The following is a 17,829-nucleotide window of genomic DNA, read 5'->3' as shown; positions in this document are numbered from 1 at the left end:
TCCTGCTGACCAGGAGGTGAATATCCCATTAGTAATTAAGATGATCCGTGGACTCATCGTGTCAAAAAAGAAATAAATTTATCAGGTAAGCATACATTTTCTTTTCCTTTTGTCTGGGACAGTAGTATTCTCGCCCATATTGCCATGTCTTACAGTAGCTTCATCTCACAGCTTAGACGACCTATGTAGCAGCAATGTGAAACTCACTGGGATAGATTACATCCCATTTTTAAATTTAGAGACTGGAAGTAACAACAAAACTCTCCATAATGTGTTAATTAAATCACTCTCAGTGTGAATGTTGCTTCTGTGTACAGGAGATGCTGATTTTCATTATGACAATTAAGATTTGTCTTTATTTCCCCCTTACATTGGAAGACTAATTTGTCTTATTAAGACTGTATCCGTTGGTTATCGCTACAGATAGAGATAAACTGGTTTGTATTGATTTGTCATAGCTTAATTTACCCATTGGCCTCATTGCGGGTTGGTTTTATTGGTTATCTCAGACTAATGGGAATTTAAATCCATAGCTATTTTACTAAGCAGTTCCTTTGTCAGCAATTAACGTTGTTTTTGCCTATTTTGAACGGTTTATAATTTTTTGGGAATATGTAACAAAGCTAAAAGGTCTTAAAGGTGCAGATTTTTCTATAATATATTTGAACATTACTGCCCTGTTGCTTGCAAATAGCTATGTGATTAACCCCTGTAAATTTGTTAAATACATAGTTAAAGTCAGCTCCAGAGAAGCAATGCACTGCTTCAAGCTAGCTGAATACATCTGGTGAGCCAGTGACGTGGGACAGATGTGTGTAGGCACCAATCACCAGCTAGCTCCCAGTACTGTAAGATGTATAATTACCTAGCACATTTTACACATCAGACCTAGCAAACTCCATAAAGACTTAAAGGGAATGTTATTTTGTTTCAATGTACAAGATGCCAAAAAATGGCTTGTTGCAACAATTATAAATTACATTTGAAACAAAAATGATAAAAAGCAAAAACCCTAAGATGCTGATGAACACATGCCCTGATCATTTGAGAAGCTTTTTAACCTAAATAGCTTTCTTTGTCCCATAAAACTTTTTTTTTTTAATACTTTATTTGTAAACCAATTCATGATCCATCCCGTGAATCAAGAATAAAAGAAAATTTCACAGGGTAATCTAACATACAGAGCCATAATAAAATACAATATTACAATAATTCTCTTGATTAATGTAAGTGTATGGTAATAAAAACAAAATGAACATTAGGAAAAAAAACTGCATTTCCATTTTTCAAAAAGAGAACAGAAGACTCTTCAAAAAACTAACAAACATACACACACTCAGGCATACAAAAAACAAACTAAACAAAAAACTTTCATTGCAAACTGATTTTTTTCCCATTCATTCTTTCTTTTTTTTAAATTTAATATAGAGACTTGGTAATTATAAATAGAAAGTATTAAGTGCACAGCAATAATGATTTATGACTATGTGACATAATTAGAACATCTGTTTTTATTACTTTGAGATTGGTTAGACACAAAAACAACTGTGAGAAACAGGCTTTTAGCAGGTAGTTATCACCCAGTGGTTTCCACACTTCTACGCAGAAGCAAAATATACACTTCTAAAGTAAAATTAGATTATAGTGACTAATTGATTTACTATTGATGATGTCTAATGGGTTTGAATACATTTTTTTCCCCTCATGATTCAGATAGAGCATGCGATTTTAAGCACCTTTCTAATTTGCTCCTATTATCAATTTTTCTTTGTTCTCTTGCTTTCTTTATTTTAAAAGCAGGAATGTAAATCTTAGCAGCCAGACCATTGTAGGTTCAGCACCATGGATAGCACTTGCTTATTGGAGGCTTACATTTACCCACCAATAAGCAAGCATAACCCAGAATCTCAACCAAAAATGTGCCGGCTCCTATGTATCAAATTTCTTCTTTTTAAATAAAGATAGTAAGAGAACGAATAAAAATATGATAATAGGAGTAAATTAAAAAGTTGCTTACAATTGCATTCTCTATCTGAATCACAAAAGAAAAAAATTGTGTTTAGTGTCCCTTTAAAGGGACATTGTAGTCAGTTAACATGTTGCTGAAATCTCACTTTTGAACAACTAAAATATACCATCAGAATATGCCTGCTTGCAATTAGGTATTGATTATATATTACACAAAATAATATGAAATGGTTCTTTTTACATGTCACAAATTCATGTTAGTTAAAAGGATAGTGTAGCCAAAATTGAAATGCAAATTAAGGCATTTCAGTTTTGAACAGAAGCATTTTCAGTTTCAGTGGCAGTTTTACTGTGCACAGGTGCATGTGAAATATATGCATGTATGGGTGCATTGAAACTGAGATGGTGATGTCATGTATTACGTGCTGATGACTCATCTTACATAGTAAAATATAACATAACTGATGGTAATTATGTTTGTGCTAGGGGTGTTACAAAGTTTAATTTAAGGAGGTATTTGTAGATGGGCTATTTTTGTGGTATCTGTAATAAGTAATGTTTTTAAAAGCTTGTTACGTTGTAACGGTTTATTTCATTTATAGGGTTTACAGGTTGTTCTGTGTGATTATTTTGTATTTGTTAGCTGTGCATTTACTTTTACAGCTATTACCACAGCTTTATTTCTGTGCGATTAACATTACGGTTTTATCTTCCTGGCAGGGTTTTGGAGGCTATTACTATATTGGCTCATTATGTTTATCTTAGTTTATTACTGGTCATTGCTGTGTTGTTTGGGTCATTTTTATGCAACTGTTGTGTAGGATTGTTATTGCTTATGGTCTTGGTTAGTTTATATTATGTTGTGTGATTATATTTTTGTATTTCTATATTTGTAAAGTTTGGCTGTACAGCTGGTTATGACTTTGTAGTGATTCAGGTTTTGCAGTCTAGTTGGTTCTGTCTGTGTTGTTTATTGTTTGTCTAGTTTTGTACTGATTGTTGTGGTTGATTATGGCTTTGTTGTCTAGATGGTTATGGCCGTGCTGCTTGGTTAAGGTTGTATTGGTTAATTAGGTCTACACAAGATTGGCTTAATGATGTGAGATTCACCTTATAAACAAATATTTTGAATAGCAGTAACCTTTCTGTGCTCTAACATGGTATTTATAGTGGCTGGTGCTACATACAGAATTCTCTGTCAAGAGGAGTGTGTGGGAAACAAAATAGTCTTGAGTACAATAATCCAGCTCTCTCTCCCTTTCTTTTTCGCTTTCTTTCTTCTTATTCACCCCCAAGCTTGCAACGCTACTTCACCCCCACCCGTCCACTCCCCTCTCACGTCCACTCCCCCCCTTCACAAGCTGTAGAATGAAACTCTTTAGTTAATAATTTCCATACTCATTAACATGCTAATGTGCTCAAGCTCACAGCTCTTTAATCACCTCAACATCAGACTCTGTGGGGAGCAGAATTATAAGGACTCCAGGGAGGGGGAGGAGAGACACCAATAGTTTTATGAGTAACCCTTACTCTGCCAGAGACATCAACAGAGCAGCAATTTCCCCTTACCTTTCCTAGGACACAAATAGAGTAGCAAGTAGCCCCTATCCTGCCAGGGAGTGCGCATTATTGCAGCATATTCACTGCTAGAGACACCAATGGTACAGTGTGTAACCCTAACTAGGCTAGACACACAAGCACATTGTAACCTAATCCATACTGACTACAGGCATAAGTAGTGTGTGTATAAATCGTACTTAACCAAGATATACATATAGCAGCTACTAACAACCCTTTACTCCCAAATACACTAATGGAATAGTTTATCAACTTTAATCAACAAAAACAAACCAGTACAGGTACACCATAGTGTGATCCTAAATCTACCAGATAGACTGTAACATAGCAGTGTGTGACTTTTACATTGTTAGATAGCTGCTACAAGAGCAGTAGATCACCCTTCACATGCCACGTAATTATAACCTTCCTCTGCCTGGGATAAGAGCAGAGCAGGGTGTATGCCAGAGACCCAAGGAGGGCAGAATGTAACCATATTGCAGTGATACAGTAACAGCAAAGTATGAATGCGTTACTCTTAATATGTAACAGGCACCAGAAAAGCCAAGTATAATTCTTACAGGGCCTGAGATAGCAATACAGTAGCTTGTAACAGGCTGTGTCAGACACACCGAGCGAGGTGTGCATAGCACTTATTCTGCCAGAGAGGCAGCTGCCGTTCTCTATATAAACTTTTCTTTCCCAGGGACACCAGCAGTGAAGTGCAAAACCCTTACTCAGCTAAAGATGCCAATAGACAGGGTATATCTCTTACTGTGCTAAGGGATATCAGTGAAATAATGCATAACTCTAACCCTGTCAGAGACAATATTAAAGGGACAGTATACACCAATTTTCATATAACTGCATGTAATAGACACTACTATAAAGAATAATATGCACAGATACTGATAAAAAAAAATCCAGTATTAAACTATTTAAAAACGTATTTAGAAGCTTCCAGTTTAGCTCTGTTTAAAAGGTTACTGGAATACCCACTGCAAGTGGGAAATAGCAGACACTCCCCCTTCCTTTGCATATGAAAAGACCACTTACACAAACAGGAGCAAGCTGGAGTAGGTATACATCGGTATTTTCCTAAAACTTTGGGGCTTGGTTCGGAGTCTGAAAATCAGAGCAATGTTAATTAAAAATAAGCAAAACTATCCATTAAAAAAAACAAAAAACTTTATGGGCTATATAAATAGATCATCTACAAAACATCTATGCAAAGAAAAAAACGAGTGTATAATGTCCCTTTAAACACTTGGTAAACATTGCTCTTTCCTGCTCACCAGTAGAGCAGGAGCCCTTCTTCTGCAAGAGAGGCACCACAGAGTAATATGTAGCACATAATGTGCCAGGGAAACCACAGTAAAACAACAAGTACCTCCCTATTCACCCTTGAACATAATAGTACATCAGATAATTCTACCAAAGAGTCACCAGAAGAGTGTAGAATAATTATTACCCTGCTAAAAGCACTAGTACAGGATTGCAGAATCTTAACTTTATCTTAACTTTTATTACCAAAGTAAGGCACAGTAATGAATGATTAGTTTTCTAATATAAGACCTGCAGCATCAACAAAGTATTATCAAATCAATTATTCAATTATTTATTGTCTCAAATCTACTTGTCTGCCTCTCTCTGTCCCCTCATAGTTTAACTGCTTTATTTGTTACTCTCCCCTCAGGGCCGTGTGTGAGATGACTCTTGTATACACACTTCAAAGCCATGGACACTGGTGAATGCTTCCTCGCCTCTCCCGGGCAGGATGAGAGGAACCCCTGGCATCTGGACCTCAATCTACCCCATTGCCCGTCAGCCACCAAAGATACCCCTCTCCTGCCCCCCTCTCCCTCTCCTGAACCTTCCTCATCAGCTTCCTCTTCTGCCCCCACCTCTGGGGGATGCCACCATGCTCTGAGCCCTCCACCCTCCACCCCTCAGCCTCTCCAAGTAAACCTCAGTCCTCTGTATCCAACTTATCTGCCAAAGTTACCAACTCCCGCAGAGTCAAACTGCCAGGAGGAGGATGAAGGGGAGGCCCTTGTCTGGCATGTGTTGTTCGCCAGTGATGGATCTGTCTACCTCCTAAAAGGGGAGGATGAAGACGAGGAAGCTCTTTCTTCCCCATCTTCACCACGAGGATCCTTGAGCAGCACAGTGCTACAACGTCCTCCACTCACCTCGTTCCGTCTCACCGCCACCTACCAAGGCTTTTGCTCTAACCAAATATCCCGACATACCTCAACTGGGGCAGCCAACCTCACCCAAACGGCGCCCAGCACCTCGCCCAGAAACAGAGACCAACCCAAAGAAAAAGAGGCGGGGAGGCAGGGGGAGGATGGAGACAGGAAATCCAATCTAAGTGGGAAAACTCAAATGCCACAAAGGATTGAACATGTTTGGATCTGTCTGCCTTGCCAGATTACCTTTCGGTGTGGAAGCAAATTAGGGTGGCATGCATACCACTCTCATGGGCTGAAGCATCCGTTCCAAGAACAGCTGGCAGGTGGAGAGACTTCAGGCATTGTTCATGGCTCAAGTGGACAGCTTTTCCTCAGTCTAATTGAACCAAAAATAAGCCACAGGGAGGTGTTGGATGCTGGCAAGGAACCAGAGAATGTGACCCTCCCAGGGGCTAAAACTACCCCTCTTTTAGAAATTACCCAAAGTGTGCAAGAACAGCCAAGATCATCGAAGGACTTATCTTCTAACATGGATCACACAACTGCTGAATTCCATGGCACTCCAAAAAGGGAACTAGAAACAAATCACTCACTCTCACTTGATCCAGTGCCCCACTCACCCTCAAAGCATCACCTTTGTGAACCCACTGGAAGAACCCATTCAACTGAAGCCAAAGATTCAAAAGTCCATATGGAGGAAAAGAATGTAGGAGCCACATGGTGCCCAACAATGACAGAGTCACAGAATGAAGTAGGTGAAGAGGAGGAGGAGGAGGAGGAGGAAGAGGGAGATGGGATCCCACCAACCTCCCAACCCCTTGATATCCCAGAGCAGCTACTCACAAACCAAAGCTTCTATAGCCCAATGATGACCAATAATTTTCCTCAGTTGGGGACTCTCCATGGCACTGACAAGAGGGGAGAACAAACTGACACAGACCGTGGGCCTCTTCCCCTTGATGACTGCACAATGACCTCAGGCCCCCAGCCATTCCAAAGTCTCTCTCTTCAGGGCCAACTCTCCCTCCTCCATTCCCGCAACTCTTGCAAGACCTTAAAATGTCCTAAGTGTAACTGGCATTACAAGTACCAGCAGACACTGGATGTTCATATGAAGGAGAAGCACCCAGAGAGTCATAGCCACTGCTCCTATTGCCACACTGGACAGCAGCATCCCCGTCTGGCCCGGGGTGAGAGCTATAACTGCGGCTATAAGCCTTACCGCTGTGAGGCCTGCAATTACTCTACTACCACCAAAGGCAACCTCACCATACACATGCAGTCAGACAAACACTTAGCTAACCTACAGGGTTTTCAGGGGCCTGGTGCAACCTCCAGCACAACAGCCCCACCCCTGGCCCCACCAGGAGTCAGTACTGGTCAGGGAGAAGTCAGAGAGCCCTCCCCTCCAGATCGACAGCTGAAACAAAAGGCATCATGGCATTGCAAAGTCTGCAACTATGAGACCAACATATCCCGTAACCTGCGTATCCATATGACCAGTGAAAAACACATGCAGAATGTGCTGCTTCTCCATCAGGGGCTCGGCATGGGGCAAGACACATTCCCATTTTATGGAGGCCCCCTTTCATCTGAGCAGGGCCTGGAACACCCACTACTCTTCAATCCAATGCACTTCAGCTCAGGGGGAACAGGTGAGAAAAAGTATGGTCATGGGTGATAAGCAATGTATCCCAACTAGCAGTTTAGTTTTGGGTAATGGGAGATTTGACATGACAAGTACTAGAGGGATGCAAAACCTCAACATTTTCTTTCATAATTCAAATAGAGCATACAATTTTAAACAACTTTCCAATTTACCTTTATTATCAAATTGGCATTGTTCTCTTAGTATCCTTTATTGAATGAGCATCATTGTAATTCTGGGAGCTAGCTGAACACATCAGATGAGCAATTGACAAAAGGCATTTAGGTGACGCCACAATTCACCAGCTAGCTCCCAAAAGTGCGTTGCTGCTCATGAACCTACCTAGGTATGCCTTTCCACAAAGGATAACAAGATTAAAAAAAATGCAAATTAGATAATAGAATTAAATTGTAAAGTTGTTTAAAATGTCATGCTCTAGCTGAATTATGAAAGTTTCATTTAAAAGGGACATTAAACCCAATTTTTTTCTTTCATGATTCAGATGGAGAATACCATTTTAAGCAACTTTCTAATTTACTTCAATGATCTAATTTGCTTCATTCTCTTGATATTCTTTCCTGAAAAGCATATCTAGATAGGCTCAGTAGCTTCTGATTGGTGGCTGCACATAAATACCTCATGTGATTGGCTCACCCATGTGTATTGATTTCTTTAACAAAAGATATCTGAAGAATGAAGCAAATTAGATAATAGAAGTAAATAGGAATGTTGTTTAAAATTTTATTTTCTATCTGAATCATGAAAGGAAATGTTTGGGTTTAATGTCCCTTTAACTTTACTGTCCTTTTAATATCTGGATTGCAGGGAGCTGTCATAATGGTTGTCAGCAGTATTGCCCTGTTAAAGGACACAGCAATACATTAGGAGAGTTACATGTAATGTATATGTGTACTATCTTTTAATTAATTCTTTCACACTTTTTTATGCAGCTTGCAACATTCTCACTTCAGAATCCAGTTCTGGGCCTCCACTCGGCTCCCTGGCTTCCTCTAGTGTTGCTGTTACGAACGTTGAATCCTTGCAGGACTGTCCTTCCTCTGCCCCGGAGGAGGATCCTGTTCCTGGGGTATTCCGCTGCCTGGTGTGCCGTTCTTTTACCACAGATAGCCTGGAGGGTCTGCTTTCTCATGCCAGTAGAGGTCGATCTCTGCCTGAGAGGGAGTGGAGGGAAGTGAGGGGAGACCTGCATGTCTGCCGCCTTTGTTCGTACAGTACCCAGCTTAAAGCCAACTTTCAGCTGCACCTAAAGACTGACAAGCACGCCCAGAAGTACCAACTTGCAGCTCACATGCGAGAGGGGGGTGTAGCATTGGCTGCTGCCCAAGCATCAGCAGCTGAACTACCTATCAGTGGATACAGCCAAGCTTCCTCCTTCCCTCCATTACATCTCCACTGTAACCTGTGTGGGTTTGAAAGCAACAGCAGAGAGAAGATGCAACTTCACGTGCAAGGAGGAGGACACGAGGAGAGCCTGCGAGTGTACAAGGTGACAACTTGGGTGGGACACTGTGCAAGACCTTACGTATATTCTGTGTAGATGACATACTCTGTCTATTGGCCTAATTCTTCAAAGCCCTCTGGAGACTTTTTTTTATGTTTTACTGAATATGTTTCATAGGAATTGAGGACATTTATCTAACAGAGGATTTTTTTGTATTCTTATTTAATCTACACCATTTCCCTAGATTCGTTACATTTTAATTAAACTAGATGTCCCTCTTTGTATTTACTAAATGGTATCCCTGTGCATCGTGTTGTCTCATTGATTATCAATAACTATACAAATGGGGTTTCAAACTCCCCTTCTCACCACTTTTTGCCACCTTTAGAGATCAGCCACATATGTAAAACCAACTGAAGTCAAGATTGATATAAAACAGTGGTAAAAGTGTAAAACATTTAAATGAATATTTGAAACTAATGTGTTAAATGCAGAGGACTAAATAATTATCTCATTCTCCTTGGTCTCTCAATTCTTAGTGAATGGAGGTGTGATACTGATATATAATTTGAGCTTTACACCATACTACTCAATATAAATCTTTATTTGTGTCTATGTAGTTCCTGCAGACTCTTGAAGGTGCTGATGGAAGTGAAACATGTTTTCGATGTGCGCCTTGTAACTGTACTGTAGCATCCCGCCTTGGCATGATGTCACATTTACGCTCAACAAGTCATCATCACAACCTTGCACAGTGGAGACTTACCAAAGGCGATGTTGGACTTGAGGGAATCATCAGTATCTGCAGAAATCCCACACAGGAACATGGTAAATACCCCTAAATATTGTTGCACTTTCTAATTTTGCTCAGGAGCAGGGTAACTGAGTAGTCATTTATGCTCCTTACGTGCTCAGTAACAACCCCCATGAATTGATCGGTTACATCAAGAGAATGGGAAAATCTCAAAAACACAGAGCCATAAATAAATAATAAATAATTTCTATAAGTAACATGATGAGAAACCTCAATTACTGAGTACCTACTAACATCTCTAAGGGTTCATGGTAAGAACCCCCAGAAACCAAACTGGAACTAATTCCCCTGAGGAACACTGTAAGAACCCCCAAATACTAATCAACAACTACTTCCCCTCAAGGAAAAGATAATACATCCCAAATACCGAGTCACAAATAACTCTCCTCAGGAGAGCACTGTAAACACTTCCAAATACTAAGGTGTAACAGATCTTAAAGGGACAGTCAACACTAAAATTGTTAGTGTTTAAAAAGATAGATAATGCCTTTACTACCCATTCCCTAGCTTTGCACAACCAACATGGTTATATTAATATACTTTATATCATTTAAACCTCTAAATGTCTTCCTGTTTATAAACCACCACAGACAGCCTCTTAATCACATGCTTTTTTATTTGCTTTTCACAACAGGAGACTGCTAGTTCATGTGGCCATATAAATAACATTGTGTTCACGCCCGGGAAGTTATTTAAGAGTCAGCACAACACAGCCTTAATTGGCTAAAATGCAAGTCAATAGATAATAGCTAAAATGTCATGTGATCAGTGGGCTGTCAGAAGATGCTTAGATACAAGGTAATCACAGAGGTAAAAAGTATATTAATATAATTGTGTTGGTTATGCAAAACTGGGGAATGGGTAATAAAAACCTTTTTTTGTCGTGGCACATTTTTTTACATTAAAAAATCCTGCGGCACACCACCATCCCAAAATTTTACAAAATCACACATTGTAGCTTAACCATACAGTGTGTGTGTATATATATATATATATATATATATATATATATATATATATATATATATATATATATATATATAAACAATTTAGTACATTTTAGTTAATTCAATTAAATTAAGCTTTATTAGCATGACAGTCACTACAACTCTATATATATATATATATATATATATATATATATATATATACAGGTAGCCCTCAGTTTATGCCAGGGTTAGGTTCCAGAAGGAATGGTTGTAAATCGAAACCGTTGTAAATTGAAACCCAGTTTATAATGTAAGTCAAAGGGAAGTGAGGCAGGCCCCTCTCAAAATTGTCATAAGTAACACCTAATACATGATTTTTAAAGCTTTGAAATGACGACTTTAAATGCTAAACAGCATTATAAACCTAATAAAATAATCATACAACACAGAATATATAATTAAACTAATTTAAATGAACAAAAACATTTGCTAAACAGCATTATAAACCTAATAAAATAATCACACAACACAGACTTCACTTGCATTTTTCTGCAAACAGTTCTTTCTATGCATTCCAATCTGGACTGATTTATAGACAGGAAGATCTTGTTCTTTTGAAATCTGCTCGATAGCTCAGGTCTGGTTAAACTGATTAATTTCAGCTTGCTTGGCTTTGCTGCAACACAAACAGACAGCTCCACCTACTGGCTATTTTAATAAATGCACTGTTTCTCAATGCTTCACAAAAGCAGTCACATGACTGGAAAAAAAGGTTGTTATTCTGAAACGGTGTAAATTGAACCGTTGTAAACCGAGGGCCGCCTGTATATGTATGTATATATATATATATATATATATATATGATTTTGATACATCTTTGTTTTGCAATATATACATACATACATACACAAATACTATGGGTATGGGATATTGCAAGCCTAGCCCACCAGCATATTACTATATTTACCTGTGTGTGTACTTGTCTGAATAGGAAGCCTTGGTGTTATTTTTGTATATTCAGCCATTCACTTTCCAGGTATGACAGACAAACTTTTTTTTTTAACCAAAGCACCAGCTTTATCATACCTCCCAACATTTAATATAGCCAAAGAGAGACACTTTTCTCCCCGTTAACAGAGCTCCGCTAGCCGCCCCCCACAAATAGAGGGGGGACACATATTTACACACGCACATATTATACATACTCATACACACTCTTTACACACACACACTCATACATATTTATACACACTGATAAACACATATTCATACACACATAAATATTTGCACACACACTCACATTTAGACACCCACATTTATACACACACTGATAAACACATAATCACACACTCACATATTCATACACACATATACATATTTACACACACACTTACACCTACACATATATACATACACACACACTCACACATTTATACACACATTGATAAACACTTAATCACACACACATATACATATTTACACACACACTTACACCTACACATATATACATACACACACTCAGACATTTATACACACATTGATAAACACATAATCACACACACATTCATATACATATTTACACACACACACACACACACACACACTCTTATATTTATTGAAACACATTTAGATAATGGTACTAGGTCCGTATATGTAAAAATAGCACACTAGCAAAGGCAACCTGACAGCCTAGTTCCTAAACATACCACATTACCTTAACCTTGTATATGCCAAGGGGAAAAGTAATACTGGTGTACCCAGCCCACATGATGAAGTATACACAATCCTAATGCTTTAAATATAAGGGCAATATTCCCCAATGGGCTAATTTATCACGACTCTATTCGATAGGCAAATCGTAACTAATTCCTTTCCCATAAGTCATTATGCCCCAGCCCCATTAATTCCCCCTGGTACTTAATCCTTAGTCGTACTGCTGCTTCCTGGTGCTTGCTGCGATCCTGGGTGCTGCTGCCCTGCACTGGGCCTGGGAGGGGGTGCTGTTGACCGCTGTTACTATGGGGTAAGTTCTGGCTCATGTACAAAACACTTTACTTGTTCCATTGCAAAGATGAGCCATAGGAAACCACAGAAATAGTGTACAGTGGAGAAGAGATAGAACGTAATGGTGCTATGCAGTCACACTGCCAATAAGAATCCCCCAATGCTGCCTGATGAAAAAGGAGAATGGGATAGCCGAGAGCGCTTTACACTGGTTGTAGTTGAGGCTTTTTTTTTTTTTTTTTTTTTTTAAAGCTTTATTGATGTAAATACAGTAAACATACATAAATCAAAAATATACAGAAAAAGAGTATACAAATTATATGGTCTCTTTTACATTGTTTCTCCATTTACAAACGTCTTTTCCATGTCCAGTTCGGACTACAGACATATAGAATATACTTGAAGCGATAGAGTCACAATCATCAAAAAATGTTTGCAATTCCCGGAGATATCCGAGAAGGAAGTATCAGAGGAAGAGAAAGGGGGGAGCGACAGAGAAGTAAAAGGAAGAGGGAAAAAAAAAAAAAAAGGGGGGGGGAATGGGTAATTATCTCAGATTGTCTTATTCCAGATTGCCAGGATCAACTCATGAGTCTCTAGTTTTTCAATTTTAAGGTAGTGGTATCTTTCTAAGGTAATGAGCTCTGAGACTTGGTGTTTCCATTCAAGCAAAGATGGGACGCATTGTTTTTTCCACATTTTGGGTATAAGTTTTTTTGCACCTGTTAACATTATCAAGAAGAGTGCCAGTTTGGTGGGGTCTTTTAGTTTAGGTAGTGAGCAAAAGAGGATACTCTCAGGTGTGTTGGGTATGTGAGCTCCTATTAGATCTGATATGTAGGCAAAAACTTCGGACCAAAACATATGTAATCTGGGGAAAGACCACCAAATATGGACCAGGGTGCCTTCCTCACCGCACCCCCTCCAACATTTGTTGTTCACTGAGGGATAAATTTTATGAATCCTCGAGGGTGTCAGGTACCAGCGACTCAGAAATTTTATGTGGATTTCCTGTATACTAGCGGATACCGAGGAGCGCTTTGTAAGTGTAAATGCACTAATCCAGGAGTCGCGGTCTATTTCATTTTGTAATTCTCTATTCCAGGCTAATGTGTAAGATGGGAGTGTAGTGGGATCGTCTTGTAAAGACAATTTGTACAGTAAGGATATTAAATGTCTGGGGGTATCTGTCAATGTGCAGAGTTTCTCAAAGGGTGTGAGTTCCCTTCCCATATCCTTCCTGTGTTTATGATGGGAGATGTAATGGTGTAGTTGACTGTATCGAAGCCACGAGGAGAAAATCTCCCCATGGATTTCCATTAACTGGGTTTGTGTTTTAGTGATATTGTTTTCGTTGAGGTACTGCATGGTTCCTGTTTTAAGATTATATGGTTGCTTAACATGGAAACCCATCTTCCAGTATGGGAGATCCATGTTTTCGATTATGGGAGTAAGTGGAGATTGCCTGGATGAGGTTCGTGTGCTAGTAGCTAAAAGCTTATCCCATTCAGTTAGTGTTTCGGCAGTCATTGTGTATTTATGTAGCTGCTTCGGTCTGTGTGAGGGAGGGGACCATGCCAATGTGCCTACATTGTTTCTCATGAAGATTTGCCTATCCAGATGTACCCAGGCCTTATTAAGAGTGTTGTGGGACCATTCCACTATATGCTGAAGGAAAATCGCCCTCCTATATGCCATTAAATTTGGTACTCCCAGGCCTCCTCCATCCCTTGTCATGTACATAGTTTTACGTGGAACTCTAGGTTTTAAGTTGGCCCAGATGTAATTCTCAATTATAGATTGTAATTGTTTGATATAGCCGTCATGCAGCGGTATTGGAAGCGCTTGGAGTACATACAGGATTCTTGGAAGAACATTCATTTTAATTACTCCGATCCTACCCATCACGACAAGGGTTTGTTTTTCCAGCTTGAAAGATCTCTAATTATTTCGTTTTTTAATGGAATATAATTATGTTTAAAAAGGTCTGATACTGAGGGTGTCAGGGACACTCCTAGATATTTAAGTTTGTGTTGGGCTATAGGGATATTATATAATTCCTTTAATTTTTGTATATGGCAAATTTGGGTATTAACGTTTAATAGTTCCGATTTATTTATATTTAGGAGGAAATTAGACATCTCCCCGTATGACTTCAATTCTTTTAGTAATTCGGGTAATGAGGTCTCGGCCTCAGTGAGGGTGAAGAGGATATCATCTGCGTAAAATGCTTGTTTGAATTCTGTGTCCCCTACTGATACCCCTTTAATTTTAGTGTTTTTTCTAATTTTTTGGGCAAGTATTTCTATGGAAATGGCAAATAGCAGGGGTGAGAGTGGGCATCCCTGTCTAGTCCCGTTCTTGATAAAGAAAGAGTCTGATAATGTACCATTAACTCGTACTCTTGCATTGGGGGCAGAATATAGGGCCATAGACATGTTTAAGAATGGTTTTGGGATTCCCATCTCCCTCATTGCCTCCTGTAGAAAAGACCAGCTGACCCTATCGAAGGCCCTTTCTGCGTCTGTCGAGAATAATACCATTGGGACCCCTGACACTCTGGCATGGTTTGTTAATTGTATGACTTTAATTACGTTATCCCTAGCCTCCCTTCCAGGTATAAATCCTACTTGATCATTAGAAATCAGGGTGGGTAAAAATTTGTTTAGTCTGTTTGCTAAGATTTTTGCTAATATCTTCATATCCGAGTTTATTAGTGATATTGGTCTAAAATTTCCTGGGCATGTGGCTGGTTTGCCCAGTTTAGCTAGTACTGTAATATGTGCCTCTAATAACACCTGTGACAGTGTGGGGTCTTCCTTAGGTTGTTGAAAAGGTTCAACATGTGTGTTTCTAAGGTTCCTTCACATTTTTTGTAGTATTTCGATGTGAACCCGTCAGGGCCTGGGCTTTTATTTGCAGGGGAATCTGTAATGGCTTGATGGAGTTCCTCTGATGTAATAGGGGCTGCTAGTGTTTCTGCTGCTGTCTTTTCTAGGACTGGGAGTCCTAAGTCTTTAAAGTAAAGGTTGGATTTTTCTTTGTAAGCTAGAGTGTCTTGAGTTTTATCGTCAGCTAAATTGTAAAGTGTATTGTAGAATTTTCTAAAAGTTGCTGCAATTTTGGGGCTGTCCTTGACTATTTGTCCCTCTGGGGTGTTTAGGGAGTGGACATAAGTGTTTAATTGCTTCCTTTTTAAATTTCTAGCCAATATTCTTCCTGGTTTATTCCCACCTTCGTAATAGAACTGTTTAAGGTAGAGTGCTTTGCGTTGGTGAATCTCAGTCTGGTGGTGTTTGAGCGCTAGTCTTGCCTCCAAGAGGTCGTGTTGGGTAATATCGTCTGAGGGGTTGTTTTTGTGTTTAGTTTCTAGTGTACTAACTCTTTGTAGTAGATTCGAATGTTTTTCCCTAGCTTGTCTGTTTAGTTTAGATTTTTGTTTGATTAATGTCCCTCTGATGACTGATTTATGTGCCTCCCATTCTACTTGATGAGAGGAGGAGGACTGGGAGTTAATTGTGAAATATTCTTTGATCTCTTTTTGTATTTCCTCTAACAGTACGGGGTCATTTAGTAAGGAGTCGTCCATTCTCCAAGTCCTGGCTGCTATTGGTATATCTGGCCAAAGGACACTACACGTAACCGGGGCGTGATCTGACCAGGTTATGGATCCAATTTCGCAATCACAAACAATAGAAAGACCCTGTGAGTCAGTAAATATATGATCGATTCTAGTGTAGCAGTTGTGAGGGCTGGAGTAAAAAGTGAAATCCTTGTCTAAGGGGTGGAGAGTCCTCTATGTGTCGTGAAGTGTGAGATTTTGGAACGTATTTTTGATAGATTTCAGGGTAGTTTTTGGGACACTGGAAAGCCCTTTAGAGGAATCCAGAGATGGATAGAGTGATATGTTAAAGTCTCCTGCAGCAAAAATTATACCCTGGGAATAGTCAAGAATTACATTAGCTATTTTTTTGAAAAACCCTGCCTGTGCTTGATTGGGGGCGTATATGTTAAGAAGTGTTATTTGGTGTCCGTACAGAAGGCCTCGCAGTAGGATATAACGCCCCTCGGGATCTTTCTCGGTGTGGGTAATTTGTATTGGGAGAGTCTTGTGAATAAGAATACCAACCCCTGCCCGTTTATCAGGGCCCGAAGCAAAGTAGGCTACTGGGTAGTGTGTGTTATACCATTTGGGCTCCCTGCCTCTCTGGAAATGGGTCTCCTGAAGCATTAGGATGTGGCTATGTAATTTGTTCAGTTCCCGAAAAGCGATGGAGCGCTTCCCAGGGTTGTTCAACCCTTTCGCATTTATTGTGGTTATTTGAATAGCATGATCCCGGAATTTACTAGCTTTGGGGTGCATTCTTAAGCCTTGGGTGGGAGGGGGAAAAAAAAAAATGGAAAGAGGTAGGGAAAGAGAGTAGAGTTAGGAAGAGAGATGAAAAGTCAAAAGGGTTTCCTTCTTTCAGTATATCCCTGAGTTGTAACAACAAATATGGTGACAGAAGTTAGAGATAAAGAGCAGAAAGAAAAGTTTTCTATTTTGAAGTGCTTTTTCCTTTCTTGTTTTTGTATCCAAAAATATAAACAATATACTTACAATTGAATAAGAACTTAACCTAACGGAGGTAGTATACCCATGTTTAGCTAATAAAACATTAATAACATATTGCATAAGAAAAAACCTGGCAATTGAGGGAGGGGAGAAGGGAAGTATCTAGGAGGAGAGTAGAAGAAGAGAAAGGGCAGGTAAGGAAAGGGTAGGGGGGTAAGGGGATGGAGCGGGTAAAGATATATTGCAGAATAGATACACAATATCTTGTAGAGTCTCCCACATCAATGAATATACTTTAGGGAAAGGGAGGGAGTGGGAAGGGAGGATCTGGAAAAATAGAGGAGGAGGGGAAGGGGAAGAGGGAATGGAGTAGGGGGATTAGTGAAGGAGAGCATTATGACAAAGCGAGACCTTACAGAAATCTAGGTCCGGATAACAGAAGGAGTACATGTCTGAGGGAGAAGCCTAGAATTAGGAGGAGAAGGGAAGGAATGAAGGAGGATAAGAGGAAGGGGAGGGGGAGGGAGGAGGGGGGAAGGGGAGAGGGGATGGGAGAGGGGGGGGAGGAAGAATTTGAGAAAATAAGGGAGGAGGAGAAGGGAAGGGAGGATGGAGTAGGAAGAGGGAGGGAGGAGAGCCTAATAAATGGTAAAGGGGGGGAATGTAGGTCCCATAACTAAATAGTGAGGATGAAAGA

The 17,829-nt window shown here is 39.6% G+C and overlaps 1 protein-coding gene across 1 annotated transcript in view; it reads left to right on the top strand.

The window, feature by feature from the left end:
• Positions 1-5,246: 5,246 nt before the first annotated feature.
• ZFHX2 (zinc finger homeobox 2) overlaps positions 5,247-17,829 on the top strand; it is a 108,180-nt gene continuing 95,597 nt past the window's right edge. The window contains exons 1-3 of the mRNA XM_053702321.1: positions 5,247-7,375; positions 8,319-8,875; positions 9,451-9,658. Of these exons, the coding sequence (XP_053558296.1) occupies positions 5,263-7,375; positions 8,319-8,875; positions 9,451-9,658 (2,878 nt within the window). The 5' untranslated portion in view covers positions 5,247-5,262. The remainder of the gene's footprint in view (positions 7,376-8,318; positions 8,876-9,450; positions 9,659-17,829) is intronic.

Source organism: Bombina bombina, chromosome 2 (assembly GCF_027579735.1).
Source record: "Bombina bombina isolate aBomBom1 chromosome 2, aBomBom1.pri, whole genome shotgun sequence".
Lineage (NCBI taxonomy): Eukaryota > Metazoa > Chordata > Amphibia > Anura > Bombinatoridae > Bombina > Bombina bombina.
This window is presented reverse-complemented; position numbering and strand designations above follow the sequence as displayed.